A 12,696-nucleotide genomic window follows, 5' to 3' on the forward strand; every position below is an offset into this window, starting at 1 on the left:
GTGTTCGAAGTACACTTAACATGGTGCCAGGAACTTTCAATGAATTTTGACAGTGTGCCTTGGTGTACCATATTATATTAACTCCTTTTATTTGCTATAAATACAGTGTTCCAGTACTAATAAACGGTGTGCTTCGGATTACTGTATGCTGCGTAGTACATATGTCTGACATGTTGCACAACCAGAGGTGTGCCATGGTGTGCCATGGGTTGCTTACTACTAATCGGTATAGAGACACGCAATCATCTGAATTTCAAGAAGCTTCTGTCTTATATTTGTCCAATATCATCAACAGTAAGAGTGTGCCGGGGCAAATGGCACACTAAAGTATCTGAAATTGTTTCAAAGCAACTCAAAAATCTGACATTGTCTAAAACAAGTGTGTTCCAAGCAATTGTTGTTGGGTGCAAACCTTCAAAAAATGAGTGCCAGGCTTTTATAAGTGTGCACACCACATACTGAAATGTGTTCCAAGCATAGTTTACTGTTTGCGTAGAATGAACATTTATGTGCCAGGCTTCTAGAAGTGGATTCCAATCATACTTAAATGCGTTCCATTGCAATCCAATGAAGTGTGCACCAGTATGGAATGTGTGCCAGGATTCACAGATTGTGTTCGAAGTACACTTAACATGGTGCCAGGAACTTTCAATGAATATTAACAGTGTGCCTTGGTGTACCATATTATATTAACTCCTTTTATTTGCTATAAATACAGTGTTCCAGTACTAATAAACGGTGTGCTTCGGATTACTGTATGCTGCGTAGTACATATGTCTGATATGTTGCACAACCAGAGGTGTGCCATGGGTTGCTTACTACCAATCGGTATAGAGACACGCAATCATCTGAATTTCCAGAGAACAATGCAATTCATTTCATTGACATCAATTGTTTCTGCAAAATTCTTCCACAACAAAATAAGAAGCAAATGACTACGACAAAAATAAAAAATTCAGATCTCCATACATTACACCTAATCTCCAAAATATTTAGTCGATGGCCACATTACAAGTTCTTCTGTTGTGCCCAAGCTTTCCGCAGCGTCCACATTTTATATGACGTACTAACTCCCCTTGCGAAGGTCTTCTCTTTTTTTTTGGCCTACCTGGTCGAGTCTTTATGATTGGGGGTAAAATATGAATCTCATCTGAGGCACTATAGGGCTCCTCGATATCAGGAATTGGACTAATAGCTTCGGCATATGTTGCTCTATACATTTCAGTTTTGAAACAATTATCAGTGAAGTGGTACAGTGATCTACCAGCCTTCTCAATGCATGCACATGCATGCTTACATGGCATGCGGAATATGTGCCACTCGCCGCAAGAGCATTTGTTATTCTGGAGGTCAACTTCGCAAGAGTAGTTTGTATCCTTTACGTCATATATCATTATGTTTGACGTAAATACGGATAATCTCCGACCGTCTTCTGCATTTCTATGCAATACTTTCTCTGCATCTGGGCATAGATTTGTTTGAATATTGTAACCTCGATTACGCCGTTCATGCATCAATGTCATTATTTGAATCCTAATATGGTCAACCAACTGAGGCACGGAAAGATGGCGAGCCTCCAAGATCCAACTGTTGAAACACTCTGCCACGTTAGATGTCATAATACCCCATCGTGGACCTGGAAATACTGCATTTGCCCAATGCTTCGGATTTGCATGCAGGAGAAAAGTTCTACTCCCTGGAGCATCTAATGTAAGCTTGCTAATTATTTTGTGGAAAACATTCAGCCTTGGAGTATAAGCAGCAGCATTTAGTAAATCGAGCAGTCTTTTTCTCTCACTTGCACAATAATGGACAAGCACCTGCATTAACAATAATAAAAGGATGAGATCATCAACATCCTAAATTAGTTAGATATATTCTATGCTGAAAATTAAAAATATGACTATACATACCTGATTCTTGAAGTTGTCTTTCACATGACGGAAACAATATGAGTGGTAACTACCAGGAAAGTACTTCGGCACTGATTTAATAATTCCTTGATGTCTATCCGTCATAAATGTGATCTGCTCACTTCGCCACTCAATGCAACTATAAATTGCTTCTTTCAAATTCCGACAAAACCAGTCCCAATTGTCATCAGTCTCCGTATCGACCACACCGTAAGCAATAGGAAACATATCGTCGTTCGCATCTTTGGAAGTCGCACCAAGAACTACTCCTCCATCCTTATGCTTTATAAATGTTCCACCCATAAAAATCAAAGGTCTACAACCTCTTATGAAACCCACTACTGAAGCATGAAATGAAATGAATAGGCGTCTGAATCGACCTTCAATAGTTTCATACTCCGCTATGCTGCCAGAGTTGGTCTCAAGAATGGCATCGCAATACCAGCGTATCCGGTCATAAGATTTTGATCTGTGACCATAAAGGTCCTTCATAGCCACCTCTTTGCCATGCCAAGCTTGATGATACGGCAATTCAACACCATATTCTCGACGAATATCCTTTACGATATCAGTCGGCCTATATAACGGCATATCTTGAAGTTTTTCTTTAACTATGTTTGAAACCCAACGTTTCGAAGCCTTAGGATGCGACCGGACTTGCAACCCTCCGCCACATGTATGCTGACTATTCATTTTTTTAATTGCAAAACTTTCTTGATTTCCAAGTCGGGAAGCATGGATACGCCATTCACATCCTTCGTATGCACATTCCACGGTCACTCGCAGGCGATCGTTCTTCACAAATACAAAATCTCTACAATTTGCAATGCAAAAGTTGCGAATCGTGTCGCGAAGAGTTTCCACATCATTGAACTCCTGACCAACACCCTCAATGGAAGTTTTCCAAGCATCCAAAGATTTTCTTTGACTAGGTTGCTCTTCGATTGCCGCTCTTGTTTCTTCAACAACTCGACCGAAATTACTTGAGCTACCTTTTGAAAAAATTTTTGATCGGCAACTGCACTCAACATTTTGGGCTAGGCCACTATCCCTACAATAAGTTTAACAAAAATTCAGCATACTAACTATTAAATTAGTGATTAACATGAAAAAACTAATATGTGAAATATGCAATACAACAAAGAGTTAAACTAAGATTACCAAAATAGAAAAAGATGCAATTAACTACTGCATTACCTCATATCAATTACGACATCGGCTCCTTCGATCAAGCATGGAATATAACTAACAACCAACTCGATCACCGGCGCATTTAAGTTGACGTGTATTTGATGCATTTTCCGAACATCATTATCCCCCAGGAGCGAAACAACCATTCTAGACTTGTTTGGAATAAAATATTTAACTTCTACCATTGTATCAGACAGATGTCTCCACCTATCCACTATTTCTTTGTAAATTTGATCGAGATTTGTGTCCTCGGAGATGGAAATAATAAGAGCTTCGCTACCATAAGAACAAATAGCCATGAAAACAGGGCTATTTCTTTTTTTGGAAGCCATAACAATAGAAAAATGAAAAAAGGGGAAATGATTGAAGTTCCGAATGCTATTACAACAATGAAGCGAAGGGAATGCTGACACAGCAACTATTTCTCAGATATGATATCAGCAATGAGAGTCACACGTTTAGGTCTCCAAACAGTATATGAGCAATGGCAGAAAAACATCAAGATAATCCAGCAGCTAAAACAGGGTTTTCATTTGATCAAAGTTGGGAAACAGAGGAGAAAAGAGGGATAGCAACTTTATTTGGAATATGAAATCAGCAATGGAAGTCACACGTTTATGTCTCTAAACACTATATGAGCAATGGCAGACACACAACAAGATATGCCGGCTAAAACAGGATTTTCGTCCAATAAAATTCGGGAAACATAGGAGAACAGAGGGATGCCTCAGTAAATTAAGAGAAATTGGAGTAGCAATTTAACCTCTATTACTATTGTGCAATGAAACCATTACCGCTAGATATCGAAAGGGACTCTAAGCAAACAAAAAAGGAGGAACCTGAATTTTCCAGAAATCACAGAATAGTATTTCAACCGGAATTTTCCACTTGATTATTTTTGGTAGAAGAAATATCCCTGAACAATCTGAACTGTAGTTTCTTCCGCTTCAAAGTCTCCCCTTTCCGCTTGATTCTTCCGGATCCAAGAAGCAAAATCGAAGAATCCGAGCCATATCCCATGCGAATGATCTCCCCGACTCGCTGCCAATGGAGAAATCCAGTTTCTCCACGATTCCAATGGAGAATCCAAGCCATATTCCCCTCTTTGCGGTCCATTTCCCAACTGATTCCACATTTTCAACCTTAACGGCAACGAAAGGGCAGCTTCGGGAAAAAAAAAAAAACAAACCTCTGTTATGGACCGGTAATTAAGATTATCTCTAATCTTGGACCGGTAAACATGGTTTGGGTCAACAGGGACTTAGCATTATACAGTAGTCAAGGGGAGGGTCGGGAATTAATTTACGCTAAAAATTATCCTTCTTCCAAATTTTATTCTTAAGAATTCTAACCAACTTCTTCTTGAGTGTCCGTCCTCATTTTTGCCTAACATTTTGCTTGTATACATCAGCCTCCTTGGTTTTTGCTTGTATACTTCCAAAAGCTCCTTGTGTGTATATTTGTTTGACTGGAACTGTGATGCTAGTAAGTGTGCTATACCTTTGTTGAAATCTTGAGTAATTGCATTTAAACAGGATATATTTATTTGTTTATTTCGAGATTAGGAGGGTCTATTCTTTCTATCCTACATCCATTCTATCAAGGCTAAAGCCCAACCTTAGGGACACCTATTCGATCTAAAAGAAAGAATTTTTTTCAACCCGCTCAAGTTGAATCTCTCGAAAGATAACTAGAAGAAAATAGAATAATTGCGAAAGTAGGACTTAAGCCTATTTTTCTTTTATTGATGATTAAAAAATCGAGATACATAGTCTCTATATAATGGTGAGGTCTGCTCCTATATAATTTGGATCGGATTCTTCTTCCTAATCCTATTGGGACTCTTTTTTAAAATAGACATCACTAGTAGAAATTCTCAAGAAAAAGCTAAAAATTTTGATAAGGTAGATTTCAACTTCTATATCAACGAGCTATACCCGGTCAAAATCTTACCCGCATAATAAATTTTGGTAATCGTCCTGTTTCAATCCCCAAACGATGCAATTTGGCCAGGCTCTAATCCTTAAAGGATGGGGTGTCATATCGTAGATATCGAAAAACTGCTCGATTAAAAAAAATTCATCTCAATCGGACGCTGTATCACCAAGTTATAGCCTTCAAAAGTTTAGCATACGATTTGGCTTCTCGATGTAATGGATCTTGCTCCTAAACTCTATCCAGCCTTACTCGTAATGGCCAGAATGGTACATATCGATCTAGGCATCCTCCTGAGTCAGATGCCGAGCCAATGCTCGTGGAGTTGAGACCTAATATCAACGTCTGTTGTGCCAGTATTGGGCCTTGGACCAATTGCCTAGCAGCACAAGTTGGTATGGTTCTGGGCTGTTTGGCCCTGTACCAACATAGTAGAAGAGAGAGAGGAGAGGGAGAACGAGAGAGAGAAAAAGAAAGAGAAAGGGGAGGCCGAGGGAGGCCAGCGAAGGGTCGAAGAGTCTCCGCGTGGACTATACTTCAATGAAAGCTCCTTCTACTCCTCCTCCTTATCCTCATAGATTGTCGTTGGTGAGGCGGAGGGCCAGAGAGCCACGCTTTCGGTTTTCTGTTTCTTTCGAAATAGGGACCCAGAGGAAGACCAATAAATTTGCCAACTTTGACTTAAAATTTGCAAAAATAAGATGCCCCTCCGGGCTCTATTTCGAATGAGAGAGTTGCACCATTGGAACCAAAATTCGATGGTGGAGGCCAATTTACTTAAACCATATTGGATGCTTGATCTTTGTGCTACAGTTTATATTTGATTATATCCTGCATGGATTCTTGTCTTGTTGCTCGTGACTACTTAAATTACGTATTTGTTTGAGTAAATTTATCTTTGGCAGCAATTTTGCATTAAAAAATCTCTATAATTGAGTTTTTTCTGAATAGCATTGGTCTTAATTTGTGGCAATGTTGCATAAAAAAATCCTATAATCAAATTTGTGAAAAGATAGAATTTTTTAATCATATCTATACTTAGATTGGCTTGGATAATTTTGCCCCCATGTATGAGATAGATGGTAGCACTTGGACATCCGCATAATTATGTGAGCCTGTATATATACTCGGCATCCATTTATATCAGAATTGGCGAGAGCTGAAGGTTGGTTTTTTCACCATTTTTTTTTTGATAAGAACAGGTAACCCCCTAACCCCCCCCCCCCCCCCGTTTGGTTAAATAGGTTGGGTCGGGTCACATGCAGGTCGAGTCAGAAAGTCATAAACCTGAACCCGACCTGTTTATTAAACAGGTCAGAAATTACAACATGAACCTGACCTGTTTATTAAACAGGTAACCCGACCCGACCCGTTTAACCTGTTTAATAAACAGGTAACCTGTTTACCCAACCCGACCCGGCCTGTTTAACCTCTTTGCCCAACCTGACCCGTTTAACCTGTTTAGACCTGTTTAACCTGCCCAACCCAACCTATTTAACCTGCCCAACCCGACCTGTTTAGACTTGTTTAGACCCGTTTAACCTGTTTAGACCTGTTTAACCTGTTTAACCTGTTTAGACCTATTTAACCTGCCCAACAGTTAAACGAGTTAAACGGTTTAAACGGATCAGACATTTAAAACCCGTATCTGACCCAATTAATAAATAGGTTAAATGGATCGACCTGTTTACGATCCGAACCTGTTTAGGCCAAACCCAAACCTATTTATGGCGGGTCGAACACGGGTCAGATTGGCGAGTCGGGTCATATTTTGCCACCCCTAGCATCAATTCCCGGTTGACAGATTTATACTTCTTTTTTTCTATTTCTTGGGCTGGGAAAAACATGACACTACAAAAAATCTTGCCTCTCCCAAGGCTTTTTAAAACCTATGCTGACGTTTATAAGCAACATGGAATTGATCACCAAGTATATAGCATCAAGAAAGAACGCGAAGGAATGAGACTAAATACACACCCGCAGGAGCCATCACAAGAACTCGGATGATTACTTTGGGTACCTCTGTGGCCTGAAGTGAGTGCGATGGTGGGTCGTTCATGGTGACTTCAAATAGTGAAAATGGCCATAGGTTGGCGGTCCCCCGGACTGTGACGAATGTGGGAGAGCCAAGATCGGAGTACACGGTTCAAGTTACGGCTCCGAGAGGGGTTCTGGTGGCCGTGAATCCTATGCAGCTGTTCTTTACTGAAGCCAACGAGAAGGCGCGGTTCACAGCGACCTTCTCAAGCGAAACATGGAACGCTTCTTGAGGTTGGTCTCACTGGATGGAAGCCGTTGAAATTGAAGAAAAAGAGGGGGGATGTGGAGTTGGAAGCAGGTTCTCTCGCCCGCTCCGGCACTTCTCGAGATCAAGTTGGGCGCGGAGGGCCCTAGCGAGGAGGAAGCAGGTTCTGGACCTTGGAGTGGACACTTTCGTGGAGAGGAAAGGGGAAGAGAGAAGGGTTTTGGTGGTAGTTTGTCTTGGACGAGAAGCATCTCCAGGACATGTACGTAAGCCGCAAGCCCTTCACGTTCGACTGCGACGCGCCGGGGGCGGGCATGACCGAGAAGCGCACCATGCGGAGAGGAGCTTCACCATGCGGCGCCGGACGACGGAGTCGTTGGGGAGGACCCACTTCTTCTTGCTCCAGACGCCGGATCCGTAAGGCCTGGTGGTGCGGCCGACGCGGGAGTCGAAGAGGGCGCGCCAGTAGGAGCCCGGGAACTTCTTGAGGGCACGTCGAGGAGGCCGCCGGAGCGGCTCCGGTAGACGATCTTGTCGAGGGAAGCAGGGCAATTTTTTTTTTAAAATTTTTTTGAGTAATGGCCGGTGTCGCCTTCCGATCGAAAGTCAAAAAAATAATAAAAAATAATAAAAAAAGGGAAAAAAAAGAAGACTATAATTTTATAAGAATCCCAATGAGAAGCCAGGAGCTTTGAAAGTCGCCGAGGTCGGAGCTCCGAATACCCCCAAATGAGGCAGAAGGAACAGAAGATTTATGAACGACGATGACGACCATAAAGTGAAAGAGAATTGTATTTCTGTTTGTCTATTACAATATATAGGAGCAACTTTTATATAGATTAGGGAGCTGACGAATTTTGGTAAGTTCGGCTAAGTTTGGTACAATCAATCAAGATGAAGTTTGGTAAAGCCGACTAAGTTTGGCACAACCAATCAATCAATGGATTTTAACATCTCCCCTCAATTTCAAGGTGGTAAAGTAGATACTAAGTTTCTGACGGTACGGTTTGATGCGACTGCCAAGTTTACCTGTCAAGGTTCTGATGGTACGGTTTAATGTGTTGCTGCTGGGGTTTGAAACGAGGCCGCACCTGCCAAGTTTACTGCCAAGCTTCTGACAGTACAGTTTGACATGCTAGTGTCGGGGTTTGGAGCGTGACCGCACCTGTCAAATTTACCCCCCAAGCTTCTGATGATACAGTTTGCTGCTAGATTTTTGTTTTTTTAGAGTTAAAAAAAAAATAGTATAGCGCTGAGGATCCAAGTGGGCCAGCAGCATCACCTTTCGATCGAAAGTCAAACAAAAAATTTAAAAAAATAACAAAAAGCAATTAAAGAGAAAAAGAAGAAAGAAAGAAAATTAAAATTTTATCAGGATTTCGATGAGAAGAAGGAGAATTTGAAAGCCGCCGAGGCCGAAGCTCCGGCTACTCCCAAACAAGACAGGAGAAACAAGAGATGTGCGAGTGACAACGACCACCACAAAAAAGTGGAAGAGAGGACGGCAGCATGTTATATGATCGGTGGTTTTGATACCATGTTGAAATTGAAGAAAAAAGAGGAAAATTGTATTTCTGCCTGTTTGTTACATTGTACACGAGCAGACTTTATATAGATTAGGAGACTGACGAAGTTTGGTAACACCGACTAAATTTGGCACAATCAATTACAAATCAAACACCGTAAAATTTGATAAAACCAATTAAGTTTGGCATAATCAATTAATTAATAAATTTTAATAGAAGTAAAACTGTTAATAGTCCAAAAACGGTAGAGTTAAAGTGATAGAGCCAAAAAGAGTCAGAAGTCACGTTATCTGTGGATAGCTTCCTATATCGTGGGCACTGGCCATCTGTTTGTAACCCTCTGTTTTCTTACGAATAATGGCGGAAGTGCCACCTTCTTCCCGACCGGACGACAAAAGTCGGCTTGCTTTTGTTTGTAAATCCATATTATATATACATATAGTTTGTTTGAGAGTCTGCAACTTGGATAGAGTTTCATGTAGTCGAACATCCATTTTAATGGACTCTTATCGTTGGACATTTCTTTTCCTATTCATGTCTCTTATTCCCCGGTTCTCCGGCCGGAACCTTAACCCAATCTATGAGTTTCACCAGACTCCACTGCACATTGAAAACTAGCGTGGTTTCTATGGAGCATGGTTACCAGCAAGCTTACGCAAGGTGAAAATTTTCATACGCATTTTGATTGATGCTTTGTAGTGATCTTGGCTTCAAAGAAAAGATCTAAAATGGATATTTTATGGTCCTTGGTTGAATGCTAATATTTTCTTGATCGAAAAATAATCAAGATATTTAGTTATAAGTTAGTGATGATATGTATTTTTTTTTAAAAAAAATAGTTATATGGGCCCTTTAGCTAGAGACGGTCTGGATTAAAATTTTTCTTGGATTGGTACTCGGAGGCTATTAATAGAGCTTCACAAATGTTTTTTAAAAAAGGTAATGAGATTATTTTGAGATTGTGATGGAAATCCTTAATAGTTTAGCATTCTTAGACAAGATTCTGAAATGATTTGCTGCCTCAACCTTCTACAGCTAAAAAAATTCATCAAATCAATTTCCCACAAATCAAAAGTATTTGATTGATTTGCTTCTCTAGCTTCTCAGATTGATTACTATAAAAGCCTACATCCAAGCTCAGGAATTCATCCAGGTGACTACCCCGGGAGGATCCTTGATAGCAAGGAAATCTGTGGCTCCTCGTTTGCATGTTGTATGCTTCCTTAGGTGATTCATTTTTGTTGAGAGCCACCACTTTCTTGTTTCCTCAAGAATAGCTTCGATGGCAGCATCTAAAATAAAGGTGCTTATGGTGGTTTGGGTTATATCATCAAAAGCTCCATGGATTTTGTTATAGCTACAGGCAGAGTCGAAGTTTTTGATACTACAGTTCCGATGGCAAAATTGCAGGTAGCATGGAAAGATTTGACTTATGCTATAAACTTTTGAGAGCCCTGCACATTTTTTGGAGAGGGATTATTTGACAATTATTAGATAGCTATTTACTTCATTATCTCTAGAGGCTAGTTTCCATCCTCTAGTATAGCATTGCTGGCAAATGGTTGCTAGTCGCTACTCTTTACTCTTTTGAAGCAAAACATGTTTGTAAGGAAGCCAGTAGTACCGCAGATTGGGTTGCCGCTTATAAATAAGTCAGCAATATCATTTATGCCTCGATATTGAGGAATCTATCTCTCATATTATTTTGGATCGTAGGTTGGTGACCTAGATTTGGAGATAAATCCTTCTCTAATGTATCTACTATCCTCACCCTCTCTAATACTAATTTCTTCCAAGTTATTAAAGAGAAATCTTTTAGAGGTATTCAGAGTATTGGGGTTGCATTGATCTCTTATATTGCTTATTAGATTTAGTTGGTTAGGAATAACTACATCTTCCAAAGCACTTTTTGAAATCCTAGAATGATACTTATGAGAGCCTCCATCCATCCAGGCTTAGGGTATATAAAGACAACTGCCCTAAAGAATGTTAGAGTATCACAAGACCCAGTTAGGGAGCAGTGCAAAAATTATGCAAAAAAATCTCAATTAGTTTTGCCATCTCAATCAATTTGACAGATTCGAACTCTTCCTAACGTCTGTAACAAATGTAGCTGTTGTGAATCCTAACTGTACTCCTTTAGATACTGAATTCTATTACTTGTAAATATCTATATATTGAACTGAGATACAAGCAAATAGTAACCAAGCCAAACAATTCAAAACTATCTCTTCCTTTTATGCTCGTTTCTTTCTTGGTATCAGAGCCCTCAAAGGCAAACGCCTAATCCTAGTCAATACGCTTCCGCACCAAAACATCAAAACACAAGTCCAATGGCCTCACTCGAATCTACCAACCTACCAAATCCATCCATTCAGACAAATTCTCAACCTGTGTCTCACAAATTGGTCGGCTCCAATTATCTGCCATGGAGCATCCAATTCCTTGTCTTTATGAGGAGCCACGATCTTGTTGGCATCGTGGATGGAGCTGATCCTGCTCCAGCAAAAACTCTTCCAGATGGAACATCAAACCCAGCTTACGCAGTGTGGTTCAAGAAAGACACCTGTGTCTTAAGTTGGTTACTGGCTTCAATTCCAGAAAAGCTAGTATCTTCTGTCTATGGTATGAAGACATCCAAACAGGTTTGGGACTCCCTTCAAACTAGATTTTCCTCTACATCTAGGTCTCGAATTGCTCTCCTCAAGAGACAATTACAGACCATTACTCAGGGAAATCGATCTTGTGCTGATTTTCTTGAAGAGGCAAAAGGACTTGCTGATCAACTTACAACCGCTGGAAAACCTGTTGATGATCAGGATCTGATCAGTTTCCTCCTTGGTGGATTGAAATCCAATTTCACTCCATTTGTTAGAGTATCACAAGACCCAGTCAGGGAGCAGTGCAAAAATTATGCAGAAAAATCTCAATCAGTTTTGCCATCTCAATCAGTTTGACAGATTCGAACTCTTCCTAACGTCTGTAACAAATGTAGCTGTTGTGAATCCTAACTGTACTCCTTTAGATATTGAATTCTATTACTTGTAAAAATCTATATATTGAACTGAGATACAAGCAAATAGTAATCAAGCCAAACAATTCAAAACTATCTCTTCCTTTTATGCTCGTTTCTTTCTTGTTAGAGTATCACAAGACCCAGTCAGGGAGCAGTGCAAAAATTATGCAGAAAAATCTCAATCAGTTTTGCCATCTCAATCAGTTTGATAGATTCGAACTCTTCCTAACGTCTGTAACAAATGTAGCTGTTGTGAATCCTAACTGTACTCCTTTAGATACTGAATTCTATTACTTGTAAATATCTATATATTGAACTGAGATACAAGCAAATAGTAATCAAGCCAAACAATTCAAAACTATCTCTTCCTTTTATGCCCGTTTCTTTCTTATTAGAGTATCGCAAGACCCAGTCAGGGAGCATTGCAAAAATTATGCAGAAAAATCTCAATCAGTTTTGCCATCTCAATCAGTTTGACAGATTCGAACTCTTCCTAACGTCTGTAACAAATGTAGCTGTTGTGAATCCTAACTGTACTCCTTTAGATACTGAATTCTATTACTTGTAAATATCTATATATTGAACTGAGATACAAGCAAATAGTAATCAAGCCAAACAATTCAAAACTATCTCTTCCTTTTATGCTCGTTTCTTTCTTGGCATCAGAGCTTTATATTTTTGAAAGATAGAAAATACATCAGATTTATAACGCATGGGATACATCCATGTGAATCTGCTAAAATCATCGACAAATAAAACATAATAGCAGCAACCACCAACCGAGGTTACTGGGGATATCCACACATGATCAGGTTGCTGACATATTCACAAAAGGTCATCCAACAGCTCGGTTTCAGTTTTTGCGTCACA

At 39.9% G+C, this 12,696-nt stretch overlaps 1 protein-coding gene across 1 annotated transcript; it reads right to left on the reverse strand.

Moving 5' to 3' along the window:
• Positions 1 to 269: 269 nt before the first annotated feature.
• Positions 270 to 3,289, reverse strand: LOC120104620 (uncharacterized). The gene is made up of 4 exons (XM_088724184.1): positions 3,111 to 3,289; positions 1,914 to 2,964; positions 1,625 to 1,820; positions 270 to 331 (listed from the first exon to the last, which is right to left on the reverse strand). Exons 1-4 carry the CDS (start codon positions 3,287 to 3,289, stop codon positions 270 to 272), a joined length of 1,488 nt encoding a protein of 495 aa, XP_088580310.1.
• Between the last annotated feature and the right edge of the window lie 9,407 nt (positions 3,290 to 12,696).

Source organism: Phoenix dactylifera, chromosome 6 (assembly GCF_051530095.1).
Source record: "Phoenix dactylifera cultivar Ajwa chromosome 6, Ajwa_hap1_PhDact_Kaust_v1.1, whole genome shotgun sequence".
NCBI lineage: Eukaryota > Viridiplantae > Streptophyta > Magnoliopsida > Arecales > Arecaceae > Phoenix > Phoenix dactylifera.

Coding starts and splice junctions, on each gene's coding strand:
- LOC120104620 (XM_088724184.1), bottom strand. CDS start 3,289: ATGGTAGAAGTTAAATATTTTATTCCAAACAAGTCTAGAATGGTTGTT. Junction 2,965..3,110: donor GATGTCGTAATTGATATGAG/GTAATGCAGTAG, acceptor AACTTATTGTAG/GGATAGTGGCCTAGCCCAAA. Junction 332..1,624: donor ATTTCCAGGTCCACGATGGG/GTATTATGACAT, acceptor AAACAATTTCAG/ATACTTTAGTGTGCCATTTG.